General features: G+C 39.5%; 1 protein-coding gene, 1 long non-coding RNA gene and 1 pseudogene across 2 annotated transcripts in view; 1 reads left to right on the plus strand and 2 right to left on the minus strand.

The window, feature by feature from the left end:
* MANBA (mannosidase beta) overlaps nt 1-25,554 on the plus strand; it is a 124,220-nt gene that overhangs the window by 69,532 nt on the left and 29,134 nt on the right. The window contains exons 8-12 of the mRNA XM_012770960.3: nt 7,952-8,103; nt 10,542-10,659; nt 12,543-12,629; nt 15,401-15,568; nt 21,832-22,050. Coding sequence (XP_012626414.2) covers nt 7,952-8,103; nt 10,542-10,659; nt 12,543-12,629; nt 15,401-15,568; nt 21,832-22,050 — 744 coding nt within the window. The remainder of the gene's footprint in view (nt 1-7,951; nt 8,104-10,541; nt 10,660-12,542; nt 12,630-15,400; nt 15,569-21,831; nt 22,051-25,554) is intronic.
* Nucleotides 6,421-12,310, minus strand: LOC142865518 (uncharacterized). The gene is made up of 2 exons (XR_012915716.1): nt 11,773-12,310; nt 6,421-6,999 (listed from the first exon to the last, which is right to left on the minus strand). It is a non-coding gene; the product is annotated as an uncharacterized LOC142865518 (long non-coding RNA).
* Nucleotides 18,382-19,706, minus strand: LOC105874828 (dehydrogenase/reductase SDR family member 6 pseudogene; annotated as a pseudogene).

Genomic DNA, 25,554 nt, shown 5'->3' on the forward strand with positions numbered 1-25,554 from the left:
TTCGAAACCAGCCTGAGCGAGACCCTGTCTCTACTAAAAATAGAAAAAACTAATTGACCAACTAAAAAATATATATATAAAAAATTAGCCGGGCATGGTGGTGCATGCCTGTAGTCCCAGCTACTCAGGAGGCTGAGGCAGTAGGATCACTTGAGCCCAGGAGATTGAGGTTGCTGTGAGCTAGGCTGACGCCACGGCACTCACTCTAGCCTGAGCAACAAAGTGAGACTCTGTCTCAAAAAAAAAAAAAAAAAAAAAAAATAGAGAAAAATGTGAACTGTAAGGTATATGTAATATTTAATATTTTGCTTGGTAAGTGTATATTTTAGTTCATATATTAAATATTCTAATTTTAATAGTATTTTTATAATTGAAATTTATTCTTTTAAATTTGTTAATTGTTTTAAAAATAAAGAAAGAATCAAAGTAAAACGTGACATCAATATTAAAAAAACAAACAAAATACGTTGGAATTATTTTTGAAAGTGCTCTGAATGCTTCAATCAGAACTCAGATGTGTGAGTTAGTGAGATAAGCCCATGTAGAAGGTGAAATAAAGATTTGAAATAAAGAAGTCATTCTTGTATTTCTGGAAAGATCACCACAGAACTTCAAACAACTGGATCATTGTTTCATAAACCTCTGCCCTGGTCCAGGATAAAAGATACTGCCTGTGTGGCCAATATTCACTGTGGCATTCATGTAAAAATAAAAGAAATTAATCCCAAATTTTATCTCTGCTTCCTGGAAATCATTCTCTGAACCTTGTGGAATTCACTATTTTGGAAACTGTTTTTCTGTGTGATGTTTCTTAGAACTTTGGAAAAATTTTATTCATTCTTTCTAAACTCACCTCATCAATGGAAAAAGCTGCAGAAAATCTTTTCTAGACAAGATGGAAGGTTCACTAAGAGCCTGGGGCATAGTAGAGATGAAGTTTGAAAAGTTGATCTCATCTTTGAAGTACTATGCAATCCAAAGAAAATGTGGACACACACGAATCAGCTCAGATTTTTCTCTCTGCTGTGTGCAGTTTTTCTCTTTGTAATTACTTTTTTTTCAGGTATAGTGTTAGATGACATTGATCAGATGAAAACACATTTGCACATAGCTGGAATCTATCTCGAACAACGTGCAGTGAAATATCAGGCTTTAAAAGTCTTCTTTGATGGTAAATGCACGAAATTTTTGTGAAACCTATTTACTGTGCAAAAAAAAGTAAGAAAATGGATATTTACACAGAAAAAAGAATCAAATTTTGAAGAAATACCAGGAGAAACAGCTAAAGATGTTAGTTATATGTTGCCCTGAGAAATCCAAGTAGCAATGCCAAAGGCCCCAATCAGAGTCCCTGATAAGTGGACCCTTGCTGTAAAGCAATAGATGGAATCGTGTCTGTATTCACTGTCATTTAGCTATTTTCTCTGATTTTGCAGAAGAAATACTTGAGGAGCGGCAGTTTTTGACTCCAGAGGCGTTTGTAAGCAGTTTGAATGACTCTCAAAGAAACAAAGGCTTGGGTGTTACAGCATGTTTTTGCATTTAACGTGAAGTGGGATTTTTGTGAATCTCTTTCAAACTTATCTTTATGTTTAATGCTTTTTCAAAATATTTGTGTATCTTTGGTTTCACTTGAAAGAACATTTCTAACTTAAAATTAATATTACAAAAGTCTTTTTCCACCACCTATGATAAAATCTATTGACAAATCTGGCTATAGTCTTTATTGAACATATGTAACTAAAGAAGATCAATTTTGAGAAAGTTGTTGATAGATTTTTCCAAGGTAAGATTCACAATAGCAAATAGTATTATTCCTTACTAAAACAAACCATCATGTCCCAGTATGTTATTTTTTTTTGAAAACACATTAATATAATAAAAATACAAATCCATTAATTTTCCCCTTTTTTTACTCTAGTATTTATTTTACTTTTTAAAAAACCTGCCGTGATTATACAAAAGAGTTCAATAAAAGAAAATTTCATTGTCTGCATTTCTTTGGGGCCATTACCATTATTCATTTCATTTCATTATTGCTACTGAAAATAATTTTGTCATATAGAAGACAGTGTGTTAAAAAGTGACTCTATCTGATGTCGGATACACTTAGATACACATCTAGCTACAAAGGTATCAGATAACCATGCTGATAGAAACGGTAATCTGTTAACTTCTGGCTGTGCTATCTGCAGAGTGCAAATGCAAAGACAAAGGGAACTTCTCTGTCTGTCCTGTACAGGCCTGTTTGACAAGAGCTATTTCTGGAGACCCAGAGCTTATTTTTCTCAGTACTTGGACATGTTAGAGCATGTTCAGAGCAAAGACAGAAATGCATTTGGTAGTCTCTAAAAATTCATCATAATAGATGTGAAATGATTTTAGAAGTTTTGACATTTGACAATGTTTAGAATAAGTGGTGTTTTTTGTTTTTGTTTTTTTTGAGACAGAGTCTGTGTTGCCCCAGCTAGAGTGCCGTGGCATCAGCCTCGATCACAGAAACCTCAAACTGCTGGGCTCGAGCAATCCTCATACCTCAGCCTCCCGGGTAGCTGGGACTATAGGCACGTGCCACCATGTCCGGCTAATATTTTCTATTTTTAGTTGAGCAGTTAATTTCTTTCTATTTTTAGTAGAGATGGGGTCTTGCTCTTGGTTAGACTGGTCTCAAACTCCTGAGCTCAAGCAATCCTCCCACCTTGGCCTCCCAGAGTGCTAGGATTAACAGGCGTGAACCACTGTGCCAGCCCAATAAGTGGTTTTTTTAAAGAAGAAAATTACTCGTTTGAAAATCTAGTGATGCTACTATGATAAGCTTTTCAAGTATCTCATTACAAACAGCTGAGAAGCAGCACTTGGTTTATAAATCAGTGATTCATTACATACCATCTGTCTGGTCTGCCCCAGAGGAAAATTTGAGGAGTGCAGTATTTACTTATCAGCCCAGCACCTCTAAAAGCCCTTTCCTTACGATAACCCTAACTGGGCCAGGCGTGGCCACACCTGTAATCCTAGCACTCTGGAGGCTGAGGCGGTGGATCACTCAAGGTCAGGAGTTTGAAACCAGCCTGAGCAAGAGTGAGACCCCTGTCTCTACTAAAAATAGAAACAAATTAATTGGCCAACTAAAAAAATATAGAAAAATTTAGCCGAGCATGGTGGCGCATGCCTGTAGTCCCAGCTACTCGGGAGGCTGAGGCAGGAGGATCGCTTGAGCCCAGGAGTTGGAGGTTGCTGTGAGCTAGGCTGATGCCACGGCACTCACTCCAGCCTGGGCAACAGAGTGAGACTCTGTCTCAAAAAAAAAAAGGTAACCCTAACTGGTGTTGGAAAGAATGCATTTAGCTATCTTGCACTTTTAAGTTAATTTTTCTATTTTAGAAATGAAATCTTTATGAGGCTAATAAAAAAAGTGGTCTATTGAGGAACTAATAGGACCTTCAACAATAGATAGAAAAATTTGTAAGTTAAAAAAATTTGAATTTCAAGCGGCTTGACTTGAACATGTTTTTTTAGATTCTTAGGTATTTATACTTTTTTTTTCTACTTTTAAGCAGTAGTTTACTTTGTTGGGCTATTTAAAAAAATTTTAGTCTCATAGAAAGATGATATATTTACTCTGGATGCAAGTATGTATTACTCAGGGTTCTTTTCAAAAAACCTCTTTCAGAGCCCATTATTTTCTCTGAAGTAAAATACTTGTTGTAGAAAGCTTTTATGTTGCTGTCAAGACTGCCAGGGGACACAGAGAATTACTGACACTTGCAATAGATGAACTGGCCTTTAAGCTCTCAAAGAATGCCCATAGGCAGTTTAGGGTTTACTTTGATCTGGGTCATAAAATTGTTATTGCAGGAGTTGGGGAGACAGAGAGGTGTTATTTCACAAGAAAATTTATGCAGAAAAGAAAAACACATGTGTTTTATAGTTAATATTATTTTGTAGCATTAATAGATATTAAGAAATCAATGAGTTCTATTATCTACATTAGTGATTCTCAAATCTTTTTGGTTTCATAACTGCTAACTCACAAAAGTTTCATAACTCACAAAAATTATTGAGAACCACAATGTGCTTTTGTTTATGTAGATTATCAGTACTGATATTTACCATATTAACTGTTGAAACTGAGAATTAAATATTTACTTATTCATTTCAAATCACCACAGTAAACCCATGGCATGTTAGTATATTTGACTTATTTTATGAAAAATAAATATATTTACAAAATAAAAATATTCAGTGGGAACAATGATACTGTTTTACATGTTTGGAAATCTCTTTAATGTCTTGCTGAATAGAAGACAACTGGATTTTAACCCGCATCTGCGTTCAGTCAACTTGCAGTATGCTGTTTTGGTCGAAACACATGAAGAAAATTTGACCTCACATAGCTATATAGTTGGAAAAGGAAGAATACTTTAATAGTCTTTTCAGATAATTGTGTGTATTCTTTGATATTACACTAGAACTTAACAAGTGGTATTTTTTTTAAAGTTAGTTGCAATGTGAATTCGGAAGCCATTTCGATCAACGTTTTAGCCTCTTACATTAAAATCCATTGGTCTGTCTTGTACATTGAATGGATCTTTTACCCATGTGTGATATTATAACATCATATGTTGTTATTTGAACATTTTTGGTTTCCTGAGAGTTACAGATCTTCTAAATGTTGAAAGATTTCATTCTATAGGATCACTTTCACCTTTGCTGCTATCACCACTGATATCATCTGCAAAATTTTTAAGTATTGGGAAGCTCTCAAGCTTATGGTAGTGGATACAAGTTTTCCTAAATCCTAATTTTTACTTGAAAGTTTGAATTTTATCCTGGGTCACAAATACTGTCAGTTGTTTTCCTTTAAGTGATAGGCTCACTTCATTCATTCTGGAGAAAATGTCTGCCAGGTGTCTAAGTCTGAGTAATCCTGGTTTGTCTTCAGTCCTTTTCTCACGAACATGGAGTTTCATGAGCGAGATGACAGATTAGCTCACAGCTCAGATAAGGGCCCGAGGCTTGTCCTTAAGACATCACCCGTCATGAATGGTGCCTTACGTGTATTCAGGGTTAGGATTTAATAAAATTAATAATTTTTACTGCTTTATGAAGGATGTTCTTAAGGATATACTGGCTAACGACTTCTAGCACCGTGTGGAGCTGCTGCCTCAATTCCCACTAGGACAGCAGGAACCCCCTTTGTGGCACAGTGCAGATGTTATTATTGGAGCTGTAGGCCGACCTTGAGATTTAGAACGTCATTCAGTACTTGGAATATTTCACCACCTCTTGTATTTTGTTGTCAAAAATTCATGTAAAATAAGATCTTTGATGATTTATTGTGCTAATAGCGGACAAAGACAAGCAAAATAGCAAGTCCATTAATATCAAGAAATTCACCCATCTTTAAAGAAAAGGTATGGTGTTTCAGATAAGATATCAACTCAGTCTTCATATTGCAGCTACATCTTTTAACTGGATGAGTTACTGGGCCGCTGCAGATGGTGCTGCGATTCCTTTGCTGGCTTTCCACCTGGTAGGCTCAGGCACAGGGCCTCTCGGCTTGTGTGTGACTTCTCCAACTAGCCCTGTCAGATGCTTCTGTGGCTTTTCGTTTTCTGGTTTAAAAAGATGTAATAAATAATATTTGGCTTTTAAAGAGCTTATCATGTCTAAGTTTAAATATTCAATTCCTTTTTATTTATATTGTGAATGATTGGTGTCAATGTGAATTTATTTTATACTTTGTACTGTGAATAATTGGTCTCACAACTTAAGTGGCACTATAAAAAAGTGTTCCATTGCATAAAACGCAATAAGGTAAATCATTAACATTTAGAAAGCTGATGGGAAAATGGCTTTCATCATAATTTCATTTCTTATTATAATTTCACCCAATTTCTTTTTTAAATTTTGGCATTTTTAACTGTTATGGGTACATAATAGTTGTATATCTTCACAGGGTACATGTGATGTGTTGATACAGGCACACAGTGTGAATTAATCAGATCAGGGTAATTGGGTCATCCATCACCTCAGGCATTTATCATGTCTTTGTGTTAGGAACTTTCCACTTCTACTCTTTTAAAGTTATTTCAAAGTATATCCTCTAGTTTCTTTGGAGTAGATTCTTTCCTTGCATGAGTCAAAAAACTCTCTGATATGTCAGTTTCATTTTTTCAGCATTTTTAGATGTAGACAGTTGCAGGTTGAGAATATAAGCCTTCTAACCTGATTTTAACAATTCACTCATAAATTAGGAAAAAGTATAAGTAAATTTTCTTTTAGAATGAGATGAAATATTCAACTCTAGTTTAAGTTAAAATTAATTTTTTAAATTTAAAAACTTTAAATATTATTGAGAAACAAATTAACAAACAATACCTAGTCTTTTTGTGTTCCTGTGTAGGTTTTAAGGAAAACTTTGGCGTTTAAAATAAGAATTTATTGAATGACAACGAGTTTACAGAGATTATAGCAGGAATAACCAAATCAGCTAGTAAATATAAACAAAAGTAAAGAGTGAAAGTACTGGGAAAAAATATTGAGTTAATCTCTGAAAACTACTTTTCCATACCTGAACCCCCTACCTTAGAATGAGGTCACACCAGAATGCACAGCACATATTCCATTGGCTGTCCAAGTGGTGAAGTCCTCATACATCATGTAGTCTCTGGAAAATTGTCCCCACGCTCAGCGAGAGGGATAAAGGCAAATAATGTTGTAGCTTTACTATGACAGTAGTTTCGAGTGCAAAGACGCCCTGGAGGGTTCCAACGGACTCCCTGGGCCCCCAGGCCAGCCTTGCACTGTTGGTTGTTCTAGATGTCTGAACCCACCATCAAGCTGCTTTAAAAGTCACTTCTGAAAATCATGCTGCCTTCTTTACATTTGCAACCGTAAAGTGGGAATGATAATTCTGTGTCAAAGATCCTTCTCATCCATGCCATAATCTGTGTCTTCTTGTAAGCTTCATTCTGGTGTCTTTGTCATACCATATATCTAAGGGCAAGGGTGAGAAAGTGAAAGAATGGTGGACATTGTTATTGCATGAAAATAAATAAGTTGACTAATTCATTTTCTGATCTTTTTTATTGGGAATTAAGTGTGTGCTTTTGGTTTAAGGCTAGGCTTTATTGGTATAGAATCTTACTCCTCGATTCAGTTTTTAGCTGGCAAGAATGAAGAATTTGGTAAGAAGGTCAGAGCTTTTCTATGGAAGGTCTTACTGCCCGTGTGTAACTGTGGGCAAACCTGGCTAGACTGGCATGGAGACCAGGAGTCCCAGTTTCGCCTCACAGGGCAGTGACTGCGCTGCGGCCTGTGCTGTCACCGGCCTTCTTCCATTAGTACCCACACAGCTCCAGCCAGAGGCCCGTGCTCTCGCAAACACTGCACTTAATGTTATAATTAGTTGGGATTCAATTGCCCATTAAACAAAGTGGCTTTATGGTAATGTGCTATTAAGATTGGAAACTTGTTAAATTAGGAGATATCTCATGCTATATTTCTTTGATTCTAAGATGCACATTTTGGCACATTGTAACACTGAAATGAGAATATCTTTTTCAAAGATGTATCAGTATAATTGATGGCATTTTTTTCCCCTTATTTTTGTGAAATAGCATTAGTTTTTGTTTTAATTTTGAAATAATATCTTCAAATTATTTTTGGTACAATTGCAAATGCCTATTTCATGAAGAACACTACAATATATTTTACTCTTTGATTTCTATGTTTTTCTTTTAGAAGACAAATAACATAGCAGTAATAATTTACATATATTTGTATATATTTTTTTTCTGAAATGTGCATTTCCATATTAAGTGCTTCATAGTAAACAGGAAAATTAACATTAAACTCTGCTCATGTAAGTTTTTCAAAAAGGTGCTTCCTTTTTTTTTTAACCTATTGTGCTTATGTTTTCTTTTGTGTTTAATTCTGTTCATGACAGGTTTATTTTAGGACGGTGGAACTTATACAAGAGCCCATAAAAGGGTCTCCCGGTCTGAGTTTTTACTTTAAAATTAATGGATTTCCCATATTTCTGAAAGGCTCGAACTGGGTCCCAGCAGATTCGTTCCAGGATCGAGTAACCTCTGATGTGTAAGTTATCATCTTTCTTTTCTTGTTACTCTTTTAATTAACAGTCCACGAAGCTGAAGAGTATGTACACTGTTCTGGTGATGGCATGCTGAAAGCCCTGACTTCAGCATGAGACAACTTTTCCATGTAACAAAAACACTTGTACCCCCTAGGTCTGTTAAAATTTAAAAAGTATGGGAAAAAGGTTACTCATTTTTACCTTCTTTATTCCCAGAGGAAGAAACTGAGAAATAGTGTAGAAATCTAGATGCCAGAAACTTTAGAATGGACAGAATTTTAAAATCATATATTCCATTCTCCTGGGCTATATAGATGGTCTTACAGCCAAATTATTTGAGATTGCTAAAGCTATCCAGTTTTTAGAAAACTATTATATATTTACCCTGAAGAAATAAGGAAATTACTAATTCATATTTTGGATAGGTAGTTCCCCCCCAAAAAAGTTATTAAACTTTTTTCGGTTTTTCAAAGAGTACATTAGATATTTTCGAGCATGATTTAAAAAGATGGGGACACATATTTTACCTTTTTATGCTAAGATATTTGCATATTCTTTTTTTTTTTTGAGACAGAGTCTCGCTTTGTTGCCCAGGCTAGAGTGAGTGCCGTAGCGTCAGCACCCTAGCTCACAGCAACCTCCAACTCCTGGGCTCAAGTGATCCTCCTGCCTCAGCCTCCCAGGTAGCTGGGACTACAGGCATGTACCACCATGCCCAGCTAATTTTTTCTATATATATTAGTTGGCCAATTAATTTCTTTCTATTTATAGTAGAGATGGGGTCTTGCTCTTGCTCAGGCTGGTTTCGAACTCCTGATCTCCAGCGATCCGCCCACCTTGGCCTCCCTGAGTGCTAGGATTACAGGCGTGAGCCACTGCACCTGGCCTACATATTTTATTTTTACCTTAACTAAAGAACTAAAAAAAATCCTTTTTCTCCTATAAATATAAGTGGAAAGAAAAAAAAAAACTTGGATGGGGAGAAGTAGGTCAGAGGCTACAAAGTAGCAGATATATTAGAAATCTAAGGTACAACATAAGGACTATAAGTAAAGAAATTATACTGTATATGAGATTCATGCTAAATGAGTAGATTTGAGCTGTTCTTGCCACAAAAACAAAGAAAAAAGGGTAAATGTGAGATGATGAATATGTTAATTTGATTCACCATAGTAACCTTTTTACTATCTATATGTATCCCATAACATCATGCCATATACCTTAGATACACACTATAAAATTTATTTAGAAACAAGATAAACTCTTAAAAATTCTAGATCCAGAAAAGTATTTTTCTGAGGCTTTGAGAGCAGAACTTTAGAAGAAAATAATATTTACTAATTGGGTTTATACATTTTTATCTTTGTGATAGTGAAAATAAACTGTGAATTGAAAATAAACATGTTAACTTATTTATCCTTAAAGCTAAATAACATTTTAACTCATTTACAAATGTAAAACTATGCATTATCATATATTATTTGATGTGTAGAATATAAACGTGGTTAGTAACTAAACCCAAATTTTGCCAAAAGTTGTAGTAATTTCCTTTTACTTCAAAAAGGACATATGCTTTTAGATTTTATAAGCAAATGAAATTCTCCAGACGCGGACGCAGGATAAATTGCTCTACCTTTTCATTTAACTTGCTCTTCTCCCCTCGGGGCTGGGCTGGCCGTGGCGGAGCAGCTGGCCCACCCGGTGCCTTTGCCCAGACCAAGTGCTCTGGGTCCCAACCAGCCCGTTATTGGGCTCCCTAATATCATTTCTAGGCATGATCTGGGGATGCAGGGAGGGTCCTTGTCCTCAAACTGCCTGTAAATTTCTAGATTATCCTGAGGGTAATGAGAATGGGAATTGGGAAGAGTAGAAAGGAAATTGACTAGAGAAAGAAGTGCTAGTCCAGAGCAGTTGTAAACAAGGAGAGAAGGGTGAGCTAGGCACTAGTTGTCAAGCTTTGGTTTTTGTTTTATAGTTTGAAATGGTCACATAAAACTAGCGCATACTTTCCAAGGCTTACCACTGTATTGTTCCATAGGAATGAATATAAAACAAAAATTTAGTTTAAAAATAGTACAATATTGTACCCATAATAATTAAAACAAAATTAATTATATAATAATTATTATATAATTATAATTAGTATAATAACTAGTATAATATTAGTATATATAATTATATTTAGTATAATAACTAAAAATTTAGAAAGCAGAGAAAAGATACCACCCATAATTTTTCTATATGTTTTATGTGGTTACAGTTACTGTATATATAATTTTATCTCACTTTCTTTAATTTGCATTATATTGAAATCATAATTTGAAAGTGTGTTTTTCTAACAGAGATTTGAAATGTGTTTATCACAATATGTTTTTTAAATTTTTTTATAAAAATTCCAAAATTTTGAAATCAGCATTTGTTTGTAAAATTTCTTCTGTAGCTTACGGCTCCTTTTGCAGTCTGTTGTGGATGCTAACATGAATACTCTCCGGGTTTGGGGAGGAGGAATTTATGAGCAGGATGAATTTTATGAACTCTGTGATGAACTAGGAATAATGGTGAGTAGTTGATAGCATTTTATATACAGATAAGTTACTATATCCTCAGTTTGACCTCCAGTGTTCTCAGTGGATAATATTGCTCCTTTTCTCAGAGCCAGGAATGATGCTCTATTTTTAGTGAAAGCAATAAATGTCATCTTGTGAACCCAGAGCCACAGTTGGTAGCAACTACCATAATTATTTTATTATTTTTAAATGATAGACATTCTACATATTAGTTATATCTAACTATATATCTACCTATATTTTCCTTGTAATTTTCTTTGTGATTTGTTGGTCTGTATAAAAACAAAGATAAAATATTTTTAAAAAATTTGACTTGAAGGAGCTCTGACAAAACCTACAGAGAAGAAAAATAATAAAATTAAGAGAAGAAAAGGTGTGCTTTTTTTTTTTTTTTTGGAGACAGTCTCACTCTGTTACCCGGGCTAGAATGCTGTGGTGTCAGTCTAGCTCACAGCAACCTCAAACTCTTGGGCTCAGGCAATCCTCCTGCCTCAACCTCCCGGGTAGCTGGGACTACAGGCATGTGCCACTGTTCCTGGCTAATTTTTTCTATTTTTAGTTGTTTGGCTAATTTCTTTCTATTTTTAGTAGAGATGAGGTCTGGCTCTTCCTCCTCAGGCTGGTGTCAAACTCCTGAGCTCAAGCAACCCTCCCACCTCGGCCTCCCATAGTACTAGGATTACAGGTGTGAGCTACCGCCCGGCCCCTAATACTGTTTTTAAGTACTCTCAACATGTTTTGCAATGGTGAGGATTAAGCAAAGGAAATATATAGTATTGTTCTAAAAATATAAAGAGTGCCATGGAAGAGTAGGAATTACAATAATGACAACGCTGATGGTCACAATGAGGACAATAATCTACACTTGTCATTGAGTGCCAGCCTTTTTCTAAGTGCTCTGCACGTATTATTTTATGTTATCTTCATGCCCATCTAATGAGGTACCGCATTTTCCCATAAATAAGATTTATTTTTCCTCAGGAAGACACCTAGGGCTTATTTTCAGGGGATGTGCTATTTTCCCCTCAAAGCCTCAGCTTGCAGCACGCACAGGGTGGCCGGGACCTGACTGGGGAGCCGACCTTGTTGGTGGGGCCGCCGCACCTTTCGGTCACCTCCGGGGCAGTAGCTGTCGCGCCCGGGCGGATGAGAAGGGCTCTCGTGTTCTTTCCCGCGTCCACGGCGCTCGCGTTGTGCAGACGCGCTGCGCAGCCACGCCCGCCACCAGGGCTGATTTTCGGGGTAGGGCTTCCATCGCGCACATGCTCAGACCTGCTGCCCGGCTTGTTTGATGGGGAGGGCTTGTTTTGGGGAACGCGGTGGTGCCCGTCGTCCTCTATCGCACGTGCAGGCGAGGAAGGGCGCCCGCAGGCTGCGCGCTCACCCGCGCCGCGCGGCCTCCCTGGCGGGGCTGGCGGGGCTGGCGGGGCTTCCGCGGTGTCAGGACGGAAGTGTGCGTGCCCTAACCCTTTTGGCCACGAGAAGTGGATTCCTTTATAAAAGAAGTATAATTCCTAACAGTGCGGGGCGCCCTGGCGCCAAACGCCGGGAAGCTCGGACCGCACGCGTGAGGAGGGCGGGGAGCTTTGTTTTGCTTCTCCCCGACGTGCTCACTCTTTCCCTTTCTGAATTCTCCTTGCTTCCCTTTCTTCCCTGCCTTCCTGCCTCACAGTCTCACTTCCCAGGTCTCCGCGGGGTCGCGCGGTCGGGAGGTCCCGCAGCTTGGGCGCGCGTGCTGGGCGAGGCGGGCGGCGCAGCGGCGCTCCTCCGGCTGCCCGAGTGCGCATGCGTGCGCGGTGCCCGGCGCTCGGACGGAGACTTTCTGTGCGATAACACTCACCCGAGTGCTTCTTGCCCTTTGTTGGATTTGACAGGTGTGGCAGGATTTTATGTTCGCCTGTGCCCTCTATCCCACTGATCAAGGCTTCATTGATTCGGTGAGAGCAGAAGTTGCTTACCAGGTATGTTATTTACATTCTAAGAAAGAAACTGCATATGTTTTAGTCTTTTGGTAAATCTCTCCTCATTTCTTTTTGTTGTTTTTTACTCAATTGCATGAAAAATGGGATTGCACTGTCAGGTCTGTGACACTGCAGGCGATTCCACCCTGTCGAGGCTTTGACACCAGCTCTGTGCCACGACTTCCAGGTCAGCCCCCAGTCCCGACTTCCTCCCATTCCTTCTCGTATCCAGCTGCCCACCTGGTGCCTCTGCCTGGAGGCGTAACAGGCATCTCAGACGGAACATGTATGAACCAAACTTGTATTACCTCCCCAATCTTGCCTTTCCTGCTGTTTTGCCCACCTTAGCAAATGGCAACACCACTCTTTGAATTGCTGAGGACAAAATTTTAAATCGAGCCTTGATTCCTTGATTTTTTTTTTTGCATTCCACATATTCACACATATTTATATTCATAGATATAAAAATGCATGGAAGTGATTATATGCTATCTCTGTCCACTGAAAAGGCCTAGGAATAACAGCCAGCCTAGTAATACTGAGTATCCTTATACTGAAATAATTTTTCCTAATAAGAGAAAAGCTTCTTAGAGAATAACTGATTCCAGATCTGAGATAGGAATTATATTAGATGACCCTGGAATATCTTTTTTAAAAAATACCAATAGTGTTTATTAATCACAGATCTGAGGCTTATCAGCCAAGTACTGAATATTCTTATTTTTGCAGCAATGTCTGTTTAGGGGGTGATTGTGCTTTGAAATGCAGGTTGCATTATATCACCTATCTCCCACATCTTAAGTGTATGTCATGGGTTTCCATGGAGAATTAGAGAGGTATTTTTGGCAATATAAGAAAATGCTGAATCATGATGAACTCCTAAAATACAGTTTAGGAACTAACTTGTGAATGTATCATATGTTAGCAAAATACTATGAAACATTAATTGGAGTAGTTCATTAGTAATCATTAGAAATGGTCACTGGACAAGAAGATCATTCCTACTTTCTAGAGTTTGCAAGACTATGTAGACGTATTAAGTAGATTTTAGTGTCCTGCAGCATGTCAAAGAAGGGAACACATTCATTTTTTTGGTAACTTCAGGTAAAGCCATTATGTGAATTATTCCTAACATCCTGATTTCAGTTTCTCGTGTCCACTTGTCTGTTAGATTGTTTGCAGTGTTAATATACAGTGTTGATTTCTTCTTGAATGCTGCATCTGCCACCTGAGTCAGGCTACTTTACCTCTTGAGCTGTAATCTCTCTATCTATAAAACTGGTATGACCTCACTCTTCTCAGGAAACTGTTTATATCAGGATAATACGTGTAAGCAGTATAAAAGAAATACTAAATAATACTAACTGTCTCACTAACGCCACTAACTTGGCATGTCTTAAAAGTAAATCCATTATCTTTCATCCAATGCAGTCATTCAGTGTTTTTCATTTTGGTTGGAAATCTGAGAGTCATCTTTGGTACTTCTTTCTCATCTCCCACATCCAGCTGGTTTTAAAGTCCAGCCAATTTCTTGATACCAATGTTACTTGTTATTTGTACTTACCTTACTATCCCTGTACTTACTGTACTAGTTCCAGCCCTCACTTTCTCTCCCCTCAACCATTGCATTTGTTTTCTAATTGACTTTCCTAGCGTTGGTCTCTCCCAAGATGGGTGCATACTCAGGAGAGTTGCCAAAGTCACCTTCCATTGACACACTTTGCATCATCCCACACCCGTCTGCTGGGCCACGTCCCAGTGTGCCAGAAGAAAGAGACAGGTCTGAGGCTGTCTAGTGCCTGACACAGCTGGTGCCTTCATGTTGGGCCAAGCCCTGGTGAGCCCCGTTCATGTGGGCCGCATGTGGCATGGCTTTCAGATAGATCTTCTAATTTCCTCTTTTATATTTAGATATATTCACTGACTTACATAACATTGATGGATTTCTTGGGACATGACATTGATAGCTATTTCAGGAGACATCGTTTTGATTTCCGTGATCAGTTTTCCTGTAGAATATTCCACATTTGTCTGTGGCTTCCAGCGTACCTCTGGTACTCACTTGCTTTGTGAAACCTTCTCTAGTTCTCCTTTGGAGTTTCTGATCTCAGTGAAGACTGCATGGGAACCTCGATCCCCCTTCCAGTGGGAGTGTTTGCTCTGCCTCATGTGTTTCTTCACGTAAAACTCCAACTGGCTCTTGCTAACTAACCCCTATAATGTGATGTCCCCTGCCTTTTGTATTTCTTGCAATCTTTTTGCAGTGGAATCTTTTTGTGTCAATACAGATAATGGTAAGGTTGATTTCTTTTTCTTTCTTTTTTTTATAAAAAGGGATTATATAATATTTTCTTTAGTTTTTTTTTTTTTTCATTTCATCATGGAGCGGTAATTTTCTTTAGTTTTTATGCAGTAGAGAAGAGAATCTCCCTATCTTATCGGTGTTTATAAAATCTAGCTACAAAGAATCTTGGAGATTGCTTAAGATGTGTTCCCATAGCTAACATGACTAGACCATTTCGAATGAGTTTTTTGGCACATATGAACTCTATGTAGGTGATGGGGACACTTTTAACCCTGACTCGAACATTACAGAAGCAATCCATGTAACCAAAAACATTTGTACCCCCATAATACTTTGAAATGAAAAAAAAAAAGAATTTATGTGCAGAAATGCAATGGCTATAATTTTATGAATAATTATAGCTCTTGATTTTTTTAATATTAAATATTAATATTTGGAAATTATTTTATATTTTCTTAAATTTCAGATCAGGAGGCTGAAATCTCATCCCTCTGTTATCATATGGGGTGGCAATAATGAAAATGAAGCAGCACTGAGTATGGATTGGTATCATATCAATTTTACTTACCTGCAAACCTACATGGATGACTATGTGACACTTTATGTGAAAAACATCAGAGAGATTGTCTTGGCGGTAAGTGATGATTTTTAATGCAGTAGAATTTAAGAAAGTGGTTGTAAAGTGGGTAAGTTTGAACACTGGTATAGCATATTTTACGCCCCTCGTTAGGGCGGTGTGGAACAGTATCACCTGAGCGCAGGGCGTCGCATTGCTGTGCAGCAGCATGTGGAGGAGTTGCGGCTTGTAGACTTGAGACTAACTGTCTGCGGTGCTCCCCCACACACCAGTGCTGTGCTGCAATTGCAGGTTGTCACACACTCCTTAAAGTCCATCTATGGATTCCCAAAGGTTTAGACTCTCTAGATTAGATGATTTATTGCTATGCCACTTTTGCAGTTCTGTAATGGTGAGTGTGAAGTAGAATGCTGTGTATATCATATATGAATATGTTAGTATGTGATTTAAGAGGCAAGGGGAGAAGGGAGCGCTGATTCCCAGCTCCACCTTCGGGCTCTTTCTCTACGGTGGTTCTCTTTGCACTACTGTTTTTCTAATAGGCACGTTATACAGATATACATTGATATAAACTCGCCTTTTTTGTGAGAAGTAGCATTTTTTTCAGTAATGCCTTATAAAGATTTAACTTTTAAAAAATTTTAATATTTATCATGTAATTTAATAATCTGGTTGTCTTTATAATTTTGTATCTGTAATTAGATGTTTGAAATATCTTGATATGTTTATTTGGAAGCAGTTTGCAAAGGGATATACTTTTTAAAATAGTACATGATCTTAGCACCTAAACATGCCCAGTTGATGATACTGTTCCATTTATGAGAAGAACTTCATTGAGAATTCATGAAAAACATGGGTTCAAATTTATAGCTTACCTGTTATACTAAGTCATGTGTCATGAAAAATTATTCTGTTCACAAAACGTGATGGCATGAGCTTTAGTTAATATTTATAGAATGTTTATTTTATAATCTTTTTACTCACTGTATTATGCTTTTCATAGCTGATAGATTTAAGAAATGAATTTTAATATCTTAGGATTTTAATTTCATAGCATAGTGGTTAAGTGCTTTTGAGTCAAGATCCTGGCTGGACCACTTCCTGTCTGTAATCTTGGGCAAGTTACTTAATCTCTATTTTCCCAACTATAAAACTGAGTTAAAAATAGGAACTAACTTTCAGGAATTTTATTTGGACTAAGTGAGATAACGTGTGGCAGGTACATGACATAGACCAGCGCACAGTAACTATTTAATTAATGCTAGTCCTCATCACTATCCTTGTGGTTTTATTCAGCAAGGTAGGTCTTCAGATACTTGACACAGTTAGATCACCAATTGTAACACTGTATTATTGACCTTAAAAAATTAGTTTCTTGGTGCCACTTCTTCTCTATCTCTGAAATGGAAATACGCCTTTCTCACAAGGGATCTATTTATCTTAAAACGAGCTGTGAGCAATAATTGATGTTTGGAAATTTCTTTCAAGATGGATAGTATTAAATGCTCTGTAATCACTACTGTGGTTATTTCTGTCAAAGCATAGGGCATGTAAGGGAAAGCATTGTAAACTGATTCGTCTACACGCTAACTGTAATAACTGGTTTCTCACTGCACTTCACGCTTTCTTTTATGGCCATTCTCTTGGTTCACCATACGGTTTCTCTTGGTCTAAATAAGTATTGATGGACATGACCTGGAAAAAGGTCATCTGTGAGATTCTTAACTATGAATAAAAAGTAGGCCTCAAGAATAAATGATTCATACATCTGGAAATTGTAGTGCATCATCCAGGGTAGATGTCTTCAGGAATAGACTCGTTAGTAATTTTACTGACTGGCCCCGTTACCGAATTGTTCAAGACCCTGGAGGAATAGAGGAAAATTGATTAAGCTTGATCATTCAGGGCCAATTGATTGGCTCTCTCTTCCCATTTTACTTCAAAGCCATTATACCAGTATTTTTAAAATTTTAAGATTACCTATAATCTTACTAGGACTTTTAATGTTTTTAAATTCAACCAACACGTACTGCGGAGCCATTGCCCAGAGAGAGCCTTGCCCTGCGTCTGTGACGACACTCCTGTCCTCGTGGGCCGCCCTGCCGTCAGAGCGAAACGCAGACAGAACTGCCAGTTCCACAGGGCAGTGAAAGAAGTGCTATAAAAAATGTAGTTCTGACTTTGTGGAAGAATATTAATTTTAATTGGAAGAATCTGAGAAGGCTTTCAAATGCAAGGCGACATTCAAACCAAACCTTAAAGGTGGAGTAGCGTTCTGAGGAGGACGTAAACAGGGCAATTACTGCACACCAGAGAGGGGCGCGGGCGCTGAAGGAAGTGCTCTCTTTGGTCAGTAGACCTCCACGCGGAGTTTCTGAAAACGTTTCAGTGGAGTAGAATGTTCGGGAACTGAATGTCAGGGCTGAGAAATGAGTGTGTGGTAAAGAAATCTGAGGAATGCTGGGAGTCCAGGGAACTTTTATTAGATTGAGGGGAGTCCTGGCCAGGCGCGGTGGCTCATGTCTGTAATCCCAGGACTCTGGGAGGCCAGGGTGGGAGGATCACTGAGCTCAGTAGTTTGGGACCAGCCTAAGAAAGAGTGAGACCTCATTTGTACTAAAAATAGAAAAATTAGCTGGGCACGGTGGCGCATGCCTGTCGTCCCAGCTACTCGGGAGGCTGAGGCAGAAGGATCGCTTGAGCCCAGGAGATTGAGGTTGCTGTGAGCGAGGCTGATGCCACACATCACTGTGAGCTAGTGATGCCGGCACTCTAGCCCGGGTAACAGAGTGAGACTCTGTCTCAAAAAAAAAAAAAAAAAGGGTTGGGGCATCCTAAGGAACTAAGGAAGCTGAGAGAAAAGGGCAGTGGAGAGAGATTTCTCTCTCTTTTTTTTTAATATTTGTTTTAGTGAAATCACCTTCCTCTTTTAAAAAATTATTATTATTATTTTTCTACAAACCCTTGTGACGAGGACTACTTTCAAGAGATCACAGCAAGGCGGCTGCTCTGCCGCTTAAGAACCAGACCCGAAGCGAGCTGCCTGCGCAGGGCTAGCACCGGGTCCCTGGGACCTGCATTGGGCGGTGGGTGAGGCACAGGCTGAGACTGTCTTGAGGAGTGGAAGGCAGTTTATTGGCTGTGACAGCAAAGTGGAACAGAAGACGGCCAGAAGACAGACAGGCTGGCAGAGGAAAGGAGTAAGGGTTTATTTATTTTCTTTTTTTGAGATCAGTGTTTTTATTTCATTTACTTACAATGATTTCAGAAGAGATTACAAAGAGGTAAATATATTTAAAGAATCAGACTCTTGTGAACAATGACATCATTAAAAGGGGCTTATTTTCATTAATAAGAAAGAGACGATTGGTGAGTTTTACTCATGACCAGGTTCCCTGTGGAGAGGAAGTCCTGCCTTCCTCCCCACCAAGGGGTTGCTGAAATCGTAAGCTCCAACCTCCACCAGTGATACAGGGTTTCCAGTTACGTAGGCAGATTCGTCAGAAGCCACATACACACAGAGCATGGCGATTACTTCTGCAGTTGCAAATCTTCCCGTCTTTTGTCTCTTCATGAAATCCTTCAGCGCCTCTTCAGGATTTCCTCTGGCTTGTATTCTTTCTTGCAGAGATGGGGTATCAGCCATTCCTGGGCACACACAGTTGCACCTGATCCCCTGCTGGATGAAATCTGCAGCCACAGACTTCGTGAGGCCGATCACAGCCGCCTTGGTTGTGCTGTACACACATCTGTTCACAACTCCTGTGACACTGGAGGCCACAGAGGACATGTTGATAATGTTGCCAGATCTCTGAGCAAGCACCTTAGGAAGGAATGCCTTGATCTTCAGGTACATGCTGTGGACGTTGAGATTCATCGAGAAGTCCCAGTTTTTCTCTTCACGGTCCAGGACAGTTCCATGATGGACAAAACCAGCAACATTAAAGAGAACATCAAGTCTCTCAACTTCATTGGCAAACTTGTCAGTTTGTTTCTTCTTTGTGACATCAAGGACCTGAATCTGAATACCCAGGTGCTTTTCCAGTTCCTGAAGTTTGGACTCATTGATATCTGTGGCTATGACTTTGGCACCTTCTCTTGCAAAAGCTAAGGCAGCTGCTCGCCTGACGCCCTGAGCAGCAGCTGTCAGGACAATGACTTTCCCATTAAGTCGACCCGTGGTGGAACCTGCAGTTTAATTTTAAAGCAGCGAGGGGATGGCGTCCTCAGGGTCCTCCAAACTAGAGACCTTTGTGCAGAAGTCAGGTGCTTAGTAAGGCGCGCTGGGACTTTTAGTTCAGACCTTTTATTTATTTTCTATGACAGAAGAGAAACAAGGAAAAAAAATTTGAGTGGCTAGATCAAGAAAAAGAAAAACCTAAGGGGGAAGTTGAGAAAATTATTTTCTGAAAGTCTGTTCTATTTCTCAGAGAAGCCTTCCTGACCTTCTTACAATATGTTTGACATTCCCAGAGAGCTCAGTACTTTTCCTTACAAACATCTGTCGCATTTGTGATTACTTGTTCCGTGTCTGCTGTCCCCTCCGGATTGCCAGCTGTTCCCGTGAGAGGTCAAGCGCCGTGTCTGTTCCCTGCTGAGCTTCCAAGCCCTGGAAGGAGTCGCGTGCCTGCCCTGCGGCCGTGCTCAGAGTGGATGTGTGAGCACGTGGTGAAGTCACAGACCCCTAAGCGCCCCTCTCTGCAGTGCTGGAAATGCCCGCACACAGTCACCGTAGACAGGTCCTTGCTAAGTGAAGGAATCTTCTCAGGGGAATAGGAAGTGAGCTCATCTGTCTAGAGCAGGGTCCTCAGACTTCTTAAACGGGGCCAGTTCACCGTCCCTCAGACCGTTGGAGGGTCGGACTATAGTTTAAAAAAACTATGGACAGATTTTTATGCACACTCACATATCTTATTTTGAAGTAAAAAATCAAATGGGCAGAAACGCCTGCACGTGGCCCGAGGGCCGTAGTTTGAGGACGCCTGGTCTAGATGATAAAAATTGCAGCATTTTGAGTTCTGCCCTGTGGAAGGCGCTACATGCTAGCGGCCGTAACAAGTGAGCCACCCTGTCCCTGCCGCTCCTGTGATAGATGCTTACTGTTCCTGACGCTGTGGGTGGCTGCTCCTGACTGACAGGCGTCTCCTTTCAGAGCCGTGGGCTCCGTCCACATGCCAGCCCTGGCGTCTCCTAGGCCCTCACCCCCACCTGCGGGGAAGGACACGAATGAGGCACGTGGCCCCACACAGGGCTGGGAAGCCACTTCCTGGGGGCAGCTCCACATTACGGACACGGGAATGTGGGTTTTGGTGGACACTGCACTGTCTCGTCCACCAGGAGTCATCCCTGTGTACAGTGCCTCTCTGAAAGAGTTGTCGTCATCACCCTCAGTGCTCAGCTAAGATTACTAAGGCGTCTACCTGAATGCTGAGGTTCTGATTTGGGATTTAACTCGGGTCTCTTTGACTCACCAGCTTCTGTTCTTACCCACCAGACCTGTGGTTCTCAAATGGAGGTGATTTTTGCCCCAGGGCACGTGGTGATGTCCGTGGGCATTTTCCAGGTGAGGGGACTCCTGCTACCTAGTGGGCAGGGCCCAGGGATGCTGCTAAATACCCTGCACTGCATTAGACAACCGCCACCACCCAAAACGCCTCCAGCCCCAAGTGGCAATAGGGCCAAAGTCCAGGAACTCTGGACTAGACTGTGCACTGCGGCGGGAGTGGAGGCGAACGTGCCTGGGAAGAGCAGGAACAGCTGCGGTGAGGGCGAGCTGAGCGTGCCTTAGGGTGTAGGATGCAGCGAAGAGCAGAAAGGTGCCGGTGCTTGTTGAACAGGGAGGAGGTAAATGATCCCAGTAATTTTCTCTCAGCTTCTGGGCGTTCCTAGGCCTCGTTAATACCTTTTTTTTTTTTTTTTTTTGAGACAGAGTCTCACTCTGTTGCCGGGGCTAGAGTGCCATGGCGTCAGCCTAGCTCACAGCAACCTCAAACTCCTGGGCTCAAGCGATCCTCCTGCCTCAGCCTCCCTGGTAGCTAGAACTACAGGCATGCACCACCATGCCTGGCTAATTTTTTCTATGTATTTTTAGTTGGCCAATTAATTTCTTTCTATTTTTAGTAGAGACGGGTTCTCGCTCTTGCTCAGGCTGGTCTCGAACTCTGACCTCAAGCAATCCACCCACCTCGGCCTCCCAGAGTGCTAGGATTACAGGCTTGTGCCACTGTACCCGGCCTCATTAATACCTTTAAAGAAGTAAGTGATGTGTACTTTACTGTATGAAAATATTATCCTCTAACTCATTTTATTTCTGAATCCAGGGAGATAAGAGTCGTCCTTTTATTCCGTCCAGTCCTACAAATGGGGCTGAAACCATTGCAGAACACTGGATCTCTAAGAACCCTAATAGCAAATATTTTGGAGACGTACATTTTTATGATTATATCAGTGATTGCTGGAATTGGAAAATTTTCCCAAAAGCTCGATTTGCATCTGAATATGGATACCAGTCTTGGCCTTCCTTCAGCACCTTGGAAAAGGTAAGCCATTGCTTGATTCTGCAGTGGTTCCAGACGGTTGGTGATGGGTGCCTGTGACTTCTGAGCAGTGGTTCAGAAAGTCCAAGGAAATCTACTTATTTAAATGAAAATTTGAGAAGAAGGTGAAAGGAAAGAAATTTTTTCTCCCTTTAATCTTTGGGAAGCTAAATTCTTGTAATCATTATTTTGGGGATTATAACTTTTCTATATTGCTTTTAATTTTGTTTCTTCAGAGGTGTTTACAAATGAAATGGGAGCCAGTAGCTTCTTAACCCTGGCCCATTGTCACACACAAAAATCACTCTTATTTGCTATTTTTTGTATCTCCTCCAACTGCTTTACCGTCTGCGGGTATTCTGAGCTGGGTGTTTCACTACAGTAAGGGAGATAAATAAACCAGTGTCTAATGTGATCGTGTCTTTCCTTCCCCTTCCTCTTCCTTTTTCCTCTTCCCTTTCCTCCATGTACTTCTCCTCCTCCTTCTCCTTTTTCTTCACGTTGGTGTATTTGATTTTCTGTATTTGATTTGAAAATCATCTGTATTTGATTTGAAAATCTGTGTGGATTTTCACGTTCTTCATTCTTAAAGATTCAGTTTTGGCATTGTGTGTGTTCTTTTTAAAATATATATGTTGAGATATAATTCATTTGCCATGCAATGCACCCATTTAATGTGTACAATTCAGTCATCTTCAGCGTGTTCCTACCCACTCTGTCCCTCCTACTCCAGCCCTCGATACTACTAATCTACTTTTTTTTTTTTTTTGAGACAGAGTCTTGCTTTGTCGCCCAGGCTAGAGTGAGTGCTGTGGTGTCAGCCTAGCTCACAGTAACCTCAAACTCCTGGGCTCAAGGGATCCTCCTGTCTCAGCCTCCCGAGTAGCTGGGACTACAGGCACTCGCCACCACGCCCAGCTAATTTTTTCTATATATTTTTAGTTGGCCAATTAATTTCTTTCTATTTATAGTAGAGATGGGGTCTCGCTCTTGGTCAGGCTGGTTTCAAACTCCTGACCTCGAGCAATCCGCCTGCCTCGGCCTCCCAAGTGCTAAGATTACAGGTGTGAGCCACCGCGCCCGGCCTACTAATCTACTTTTTTTTGAGACAGAGTCTCACTCTGTTGCCTGGGCTAGAGTGCTGTGGCATCAGCCTGGCTCACAGCAACTTCGAACCCCTGGGCTCAAGCAATCCTTCTGCCTCAGCCTCCCCAGTAGCTGGGCCTATAGGCATGCGGCACCATGCCTGGCTAATTTTTTCTATATATTTTTACTTGTTCTGCTAATTTCTTTCTATTTTTTTTAGTAGAGATGGGGAGCGAGGCTCTTGCTCAGGCTGGTCTCCAACTCTTGAGCTCAAATGATCCGCCTGTCTCATCTGCCTGTCTCGGCCTCCCAGAGTTGGTAGGATTACAGGCGTGAGCCACTGTGCCCCGCCCTAATCTACTTTTTGTGTCTATAGATTTTCCTATTCTGCACATTTCCATGATTGGAATAATATAATATCTGGCCTTCTGAGACTGGCTTCTCTGACTTAGCATGTGTTCAGAGTTCATCCATGTTGTACCATGTATTAGTACGTCATTGTCATTCCTTTTTATTGTTGAGTGATATTCTGTTGCATGGCTGCACATTTTGTTTATATGTTTATCAGTTGATGGACATTTGCGTTATTCCTGCTTTTTGACTATTATAGTTAATGCTGCTGTGAACATTTGTGCACATGTTTTTGTGTGAACATGTGCTTTCAGTTTTACCGTATTCCACCTAGGAGTGGAATTGCTGGGTTGTATAGTGTCTCTGTGTTTAACATTCTGAGAACTCTCAAATTGTTCTCTGTAGTGAATGCATTATTTTACATTCCTACTAGCCATTTATGAGGGTTCCAATTTCTCTACCACCCTTGACAGCACCTGTTATTTTCCACTTTTTTTTATTTCCCTGGAAATTTACATTTACAGGAAATTTACATTTCCTTGATGGCTAATTATGTTGAGCTTCTTTTCATGTACTTGCCAACCATTTGTATATCTTCCTTTGTGAAATGTCTATTCAAATTCTTTGTTTTTAAATTGAATTATTTGTCTTTTTATTATTGAGTCGTAAGGGTTTTTAAATACGTTCTGGATATATCAGAGATATGTGCTTTGCAAATATTTTCTCCCAATCTGTGAGTTGTCATTTTACTGACTTAATGGTATCATCTATAGCACAAAAAATGTTTAATTTTGGTGAAGTACTACTTAGAAAATCTCTTATATCTTGTGTTTTTGGTGTCGTATCTAAGAAATCATTGCCTAACCCCAAATGACAAAGGCTTACTCTTGTGTTCTCTTCTAAGAATTTTATAGCTTTAGCTATTGTGCTTAGATTTATGAATCATTTTACTTATTTTTTATGTATATTGTGAGATAAGAGTCCAGGTCCATTCTTTTGCATGTGGATTGCCAGTTGTTCCAAGACCATTTATTGAGAGCACTATTCCTTCCCTCATTGAATTCTTTTTTTGCCCCAAATCAGTTGACCACAAAAGTTAGGGTTTATCTCTGAATTTTCAATTCTGGTCCAGTGGCATATTTTATGCTACTATGCGTTGTCTTGATTGCTGTAGCTTTGTAGTAAGTTTTGAAATCAGGAAGTGTGAGTCCACCAACTTTGTTCTTTTGTTCAAGATCGTTTCGACTACCTTGGGTCCCTTGTAGTTCTGAATGTTTTGGGTTCAGCCTGCCAGTTTCTGCAAAAAAGCTAGCTGGGATTTTGATAGACATTGTTTAATCTGTAGATCACTTTGTGAGCGTTGGCTCTTTTAACAAGATTGTTTTCTTGTCTTTGAATGTAGGATGTCTAATTTCTTTCAACATCGTATTATAGTTTTCAGTGTACAAGTCTTACACTTCTTTGGATAACGTACTCCTAAGTGTTTTATTTTTTTTGGTGCTATTGTAAATGGAACTATTTTCTTAATTTCATTTCTATATTGTTCATTGTTAATGTATAAAAACACAATTGATTTTTACATATTGAGCTTGTATCCCACAAAGTGGCTGAACTAATTTATTAGCTCTAACAGTATTGGGGGATTCTTTAGGGTTTTCTATACATAAGATCATGTCATCTGTAGATACAGATAGGTTTACTTTCTCCTTTCCAATCTGAGTGTCTTTTATTTCATTTTATTGCTTAATTGCCCTGGCTAGACCCTCCAGTACAATGTAGAAAAAAGTGGTGAGAAAAGAAGTCCTTGACTTGTTCTTTTTCTGAGGGAGAAACTCAAGTCTTTTACTATCTGATATGAACTATAGGTTTGGTAACTATAGTATGATGCTAACTATAGGTTTTTTTGTGTGTGTAGATGCCCTTTTTAAGATTGAGAAAATACCTTTTTGTTTCAAGTTTGTTGAGTGCTTATATCATGAAAGAATGTTGGATTTTGTCAAATGCCTTTTCTTCCTCTACTGAAATGATTATGTGGGTTTGCACCTCTGTATCCCTTATGTAGAGTAATCA

This window comes from Microcebus murinus, chromosome 29, assembly GCF_040939455.1.
Source record: "Microcebus murinus isolate Inina chromosome 29, M.murinus_Inina_mat1.0, whole genome shotgun sequence".
NCBI lineage: Eukaryota > Metazoa > Chordata > Mammalia > Primates > Cheirogaleidae > Microcebus > Microcebus murinus.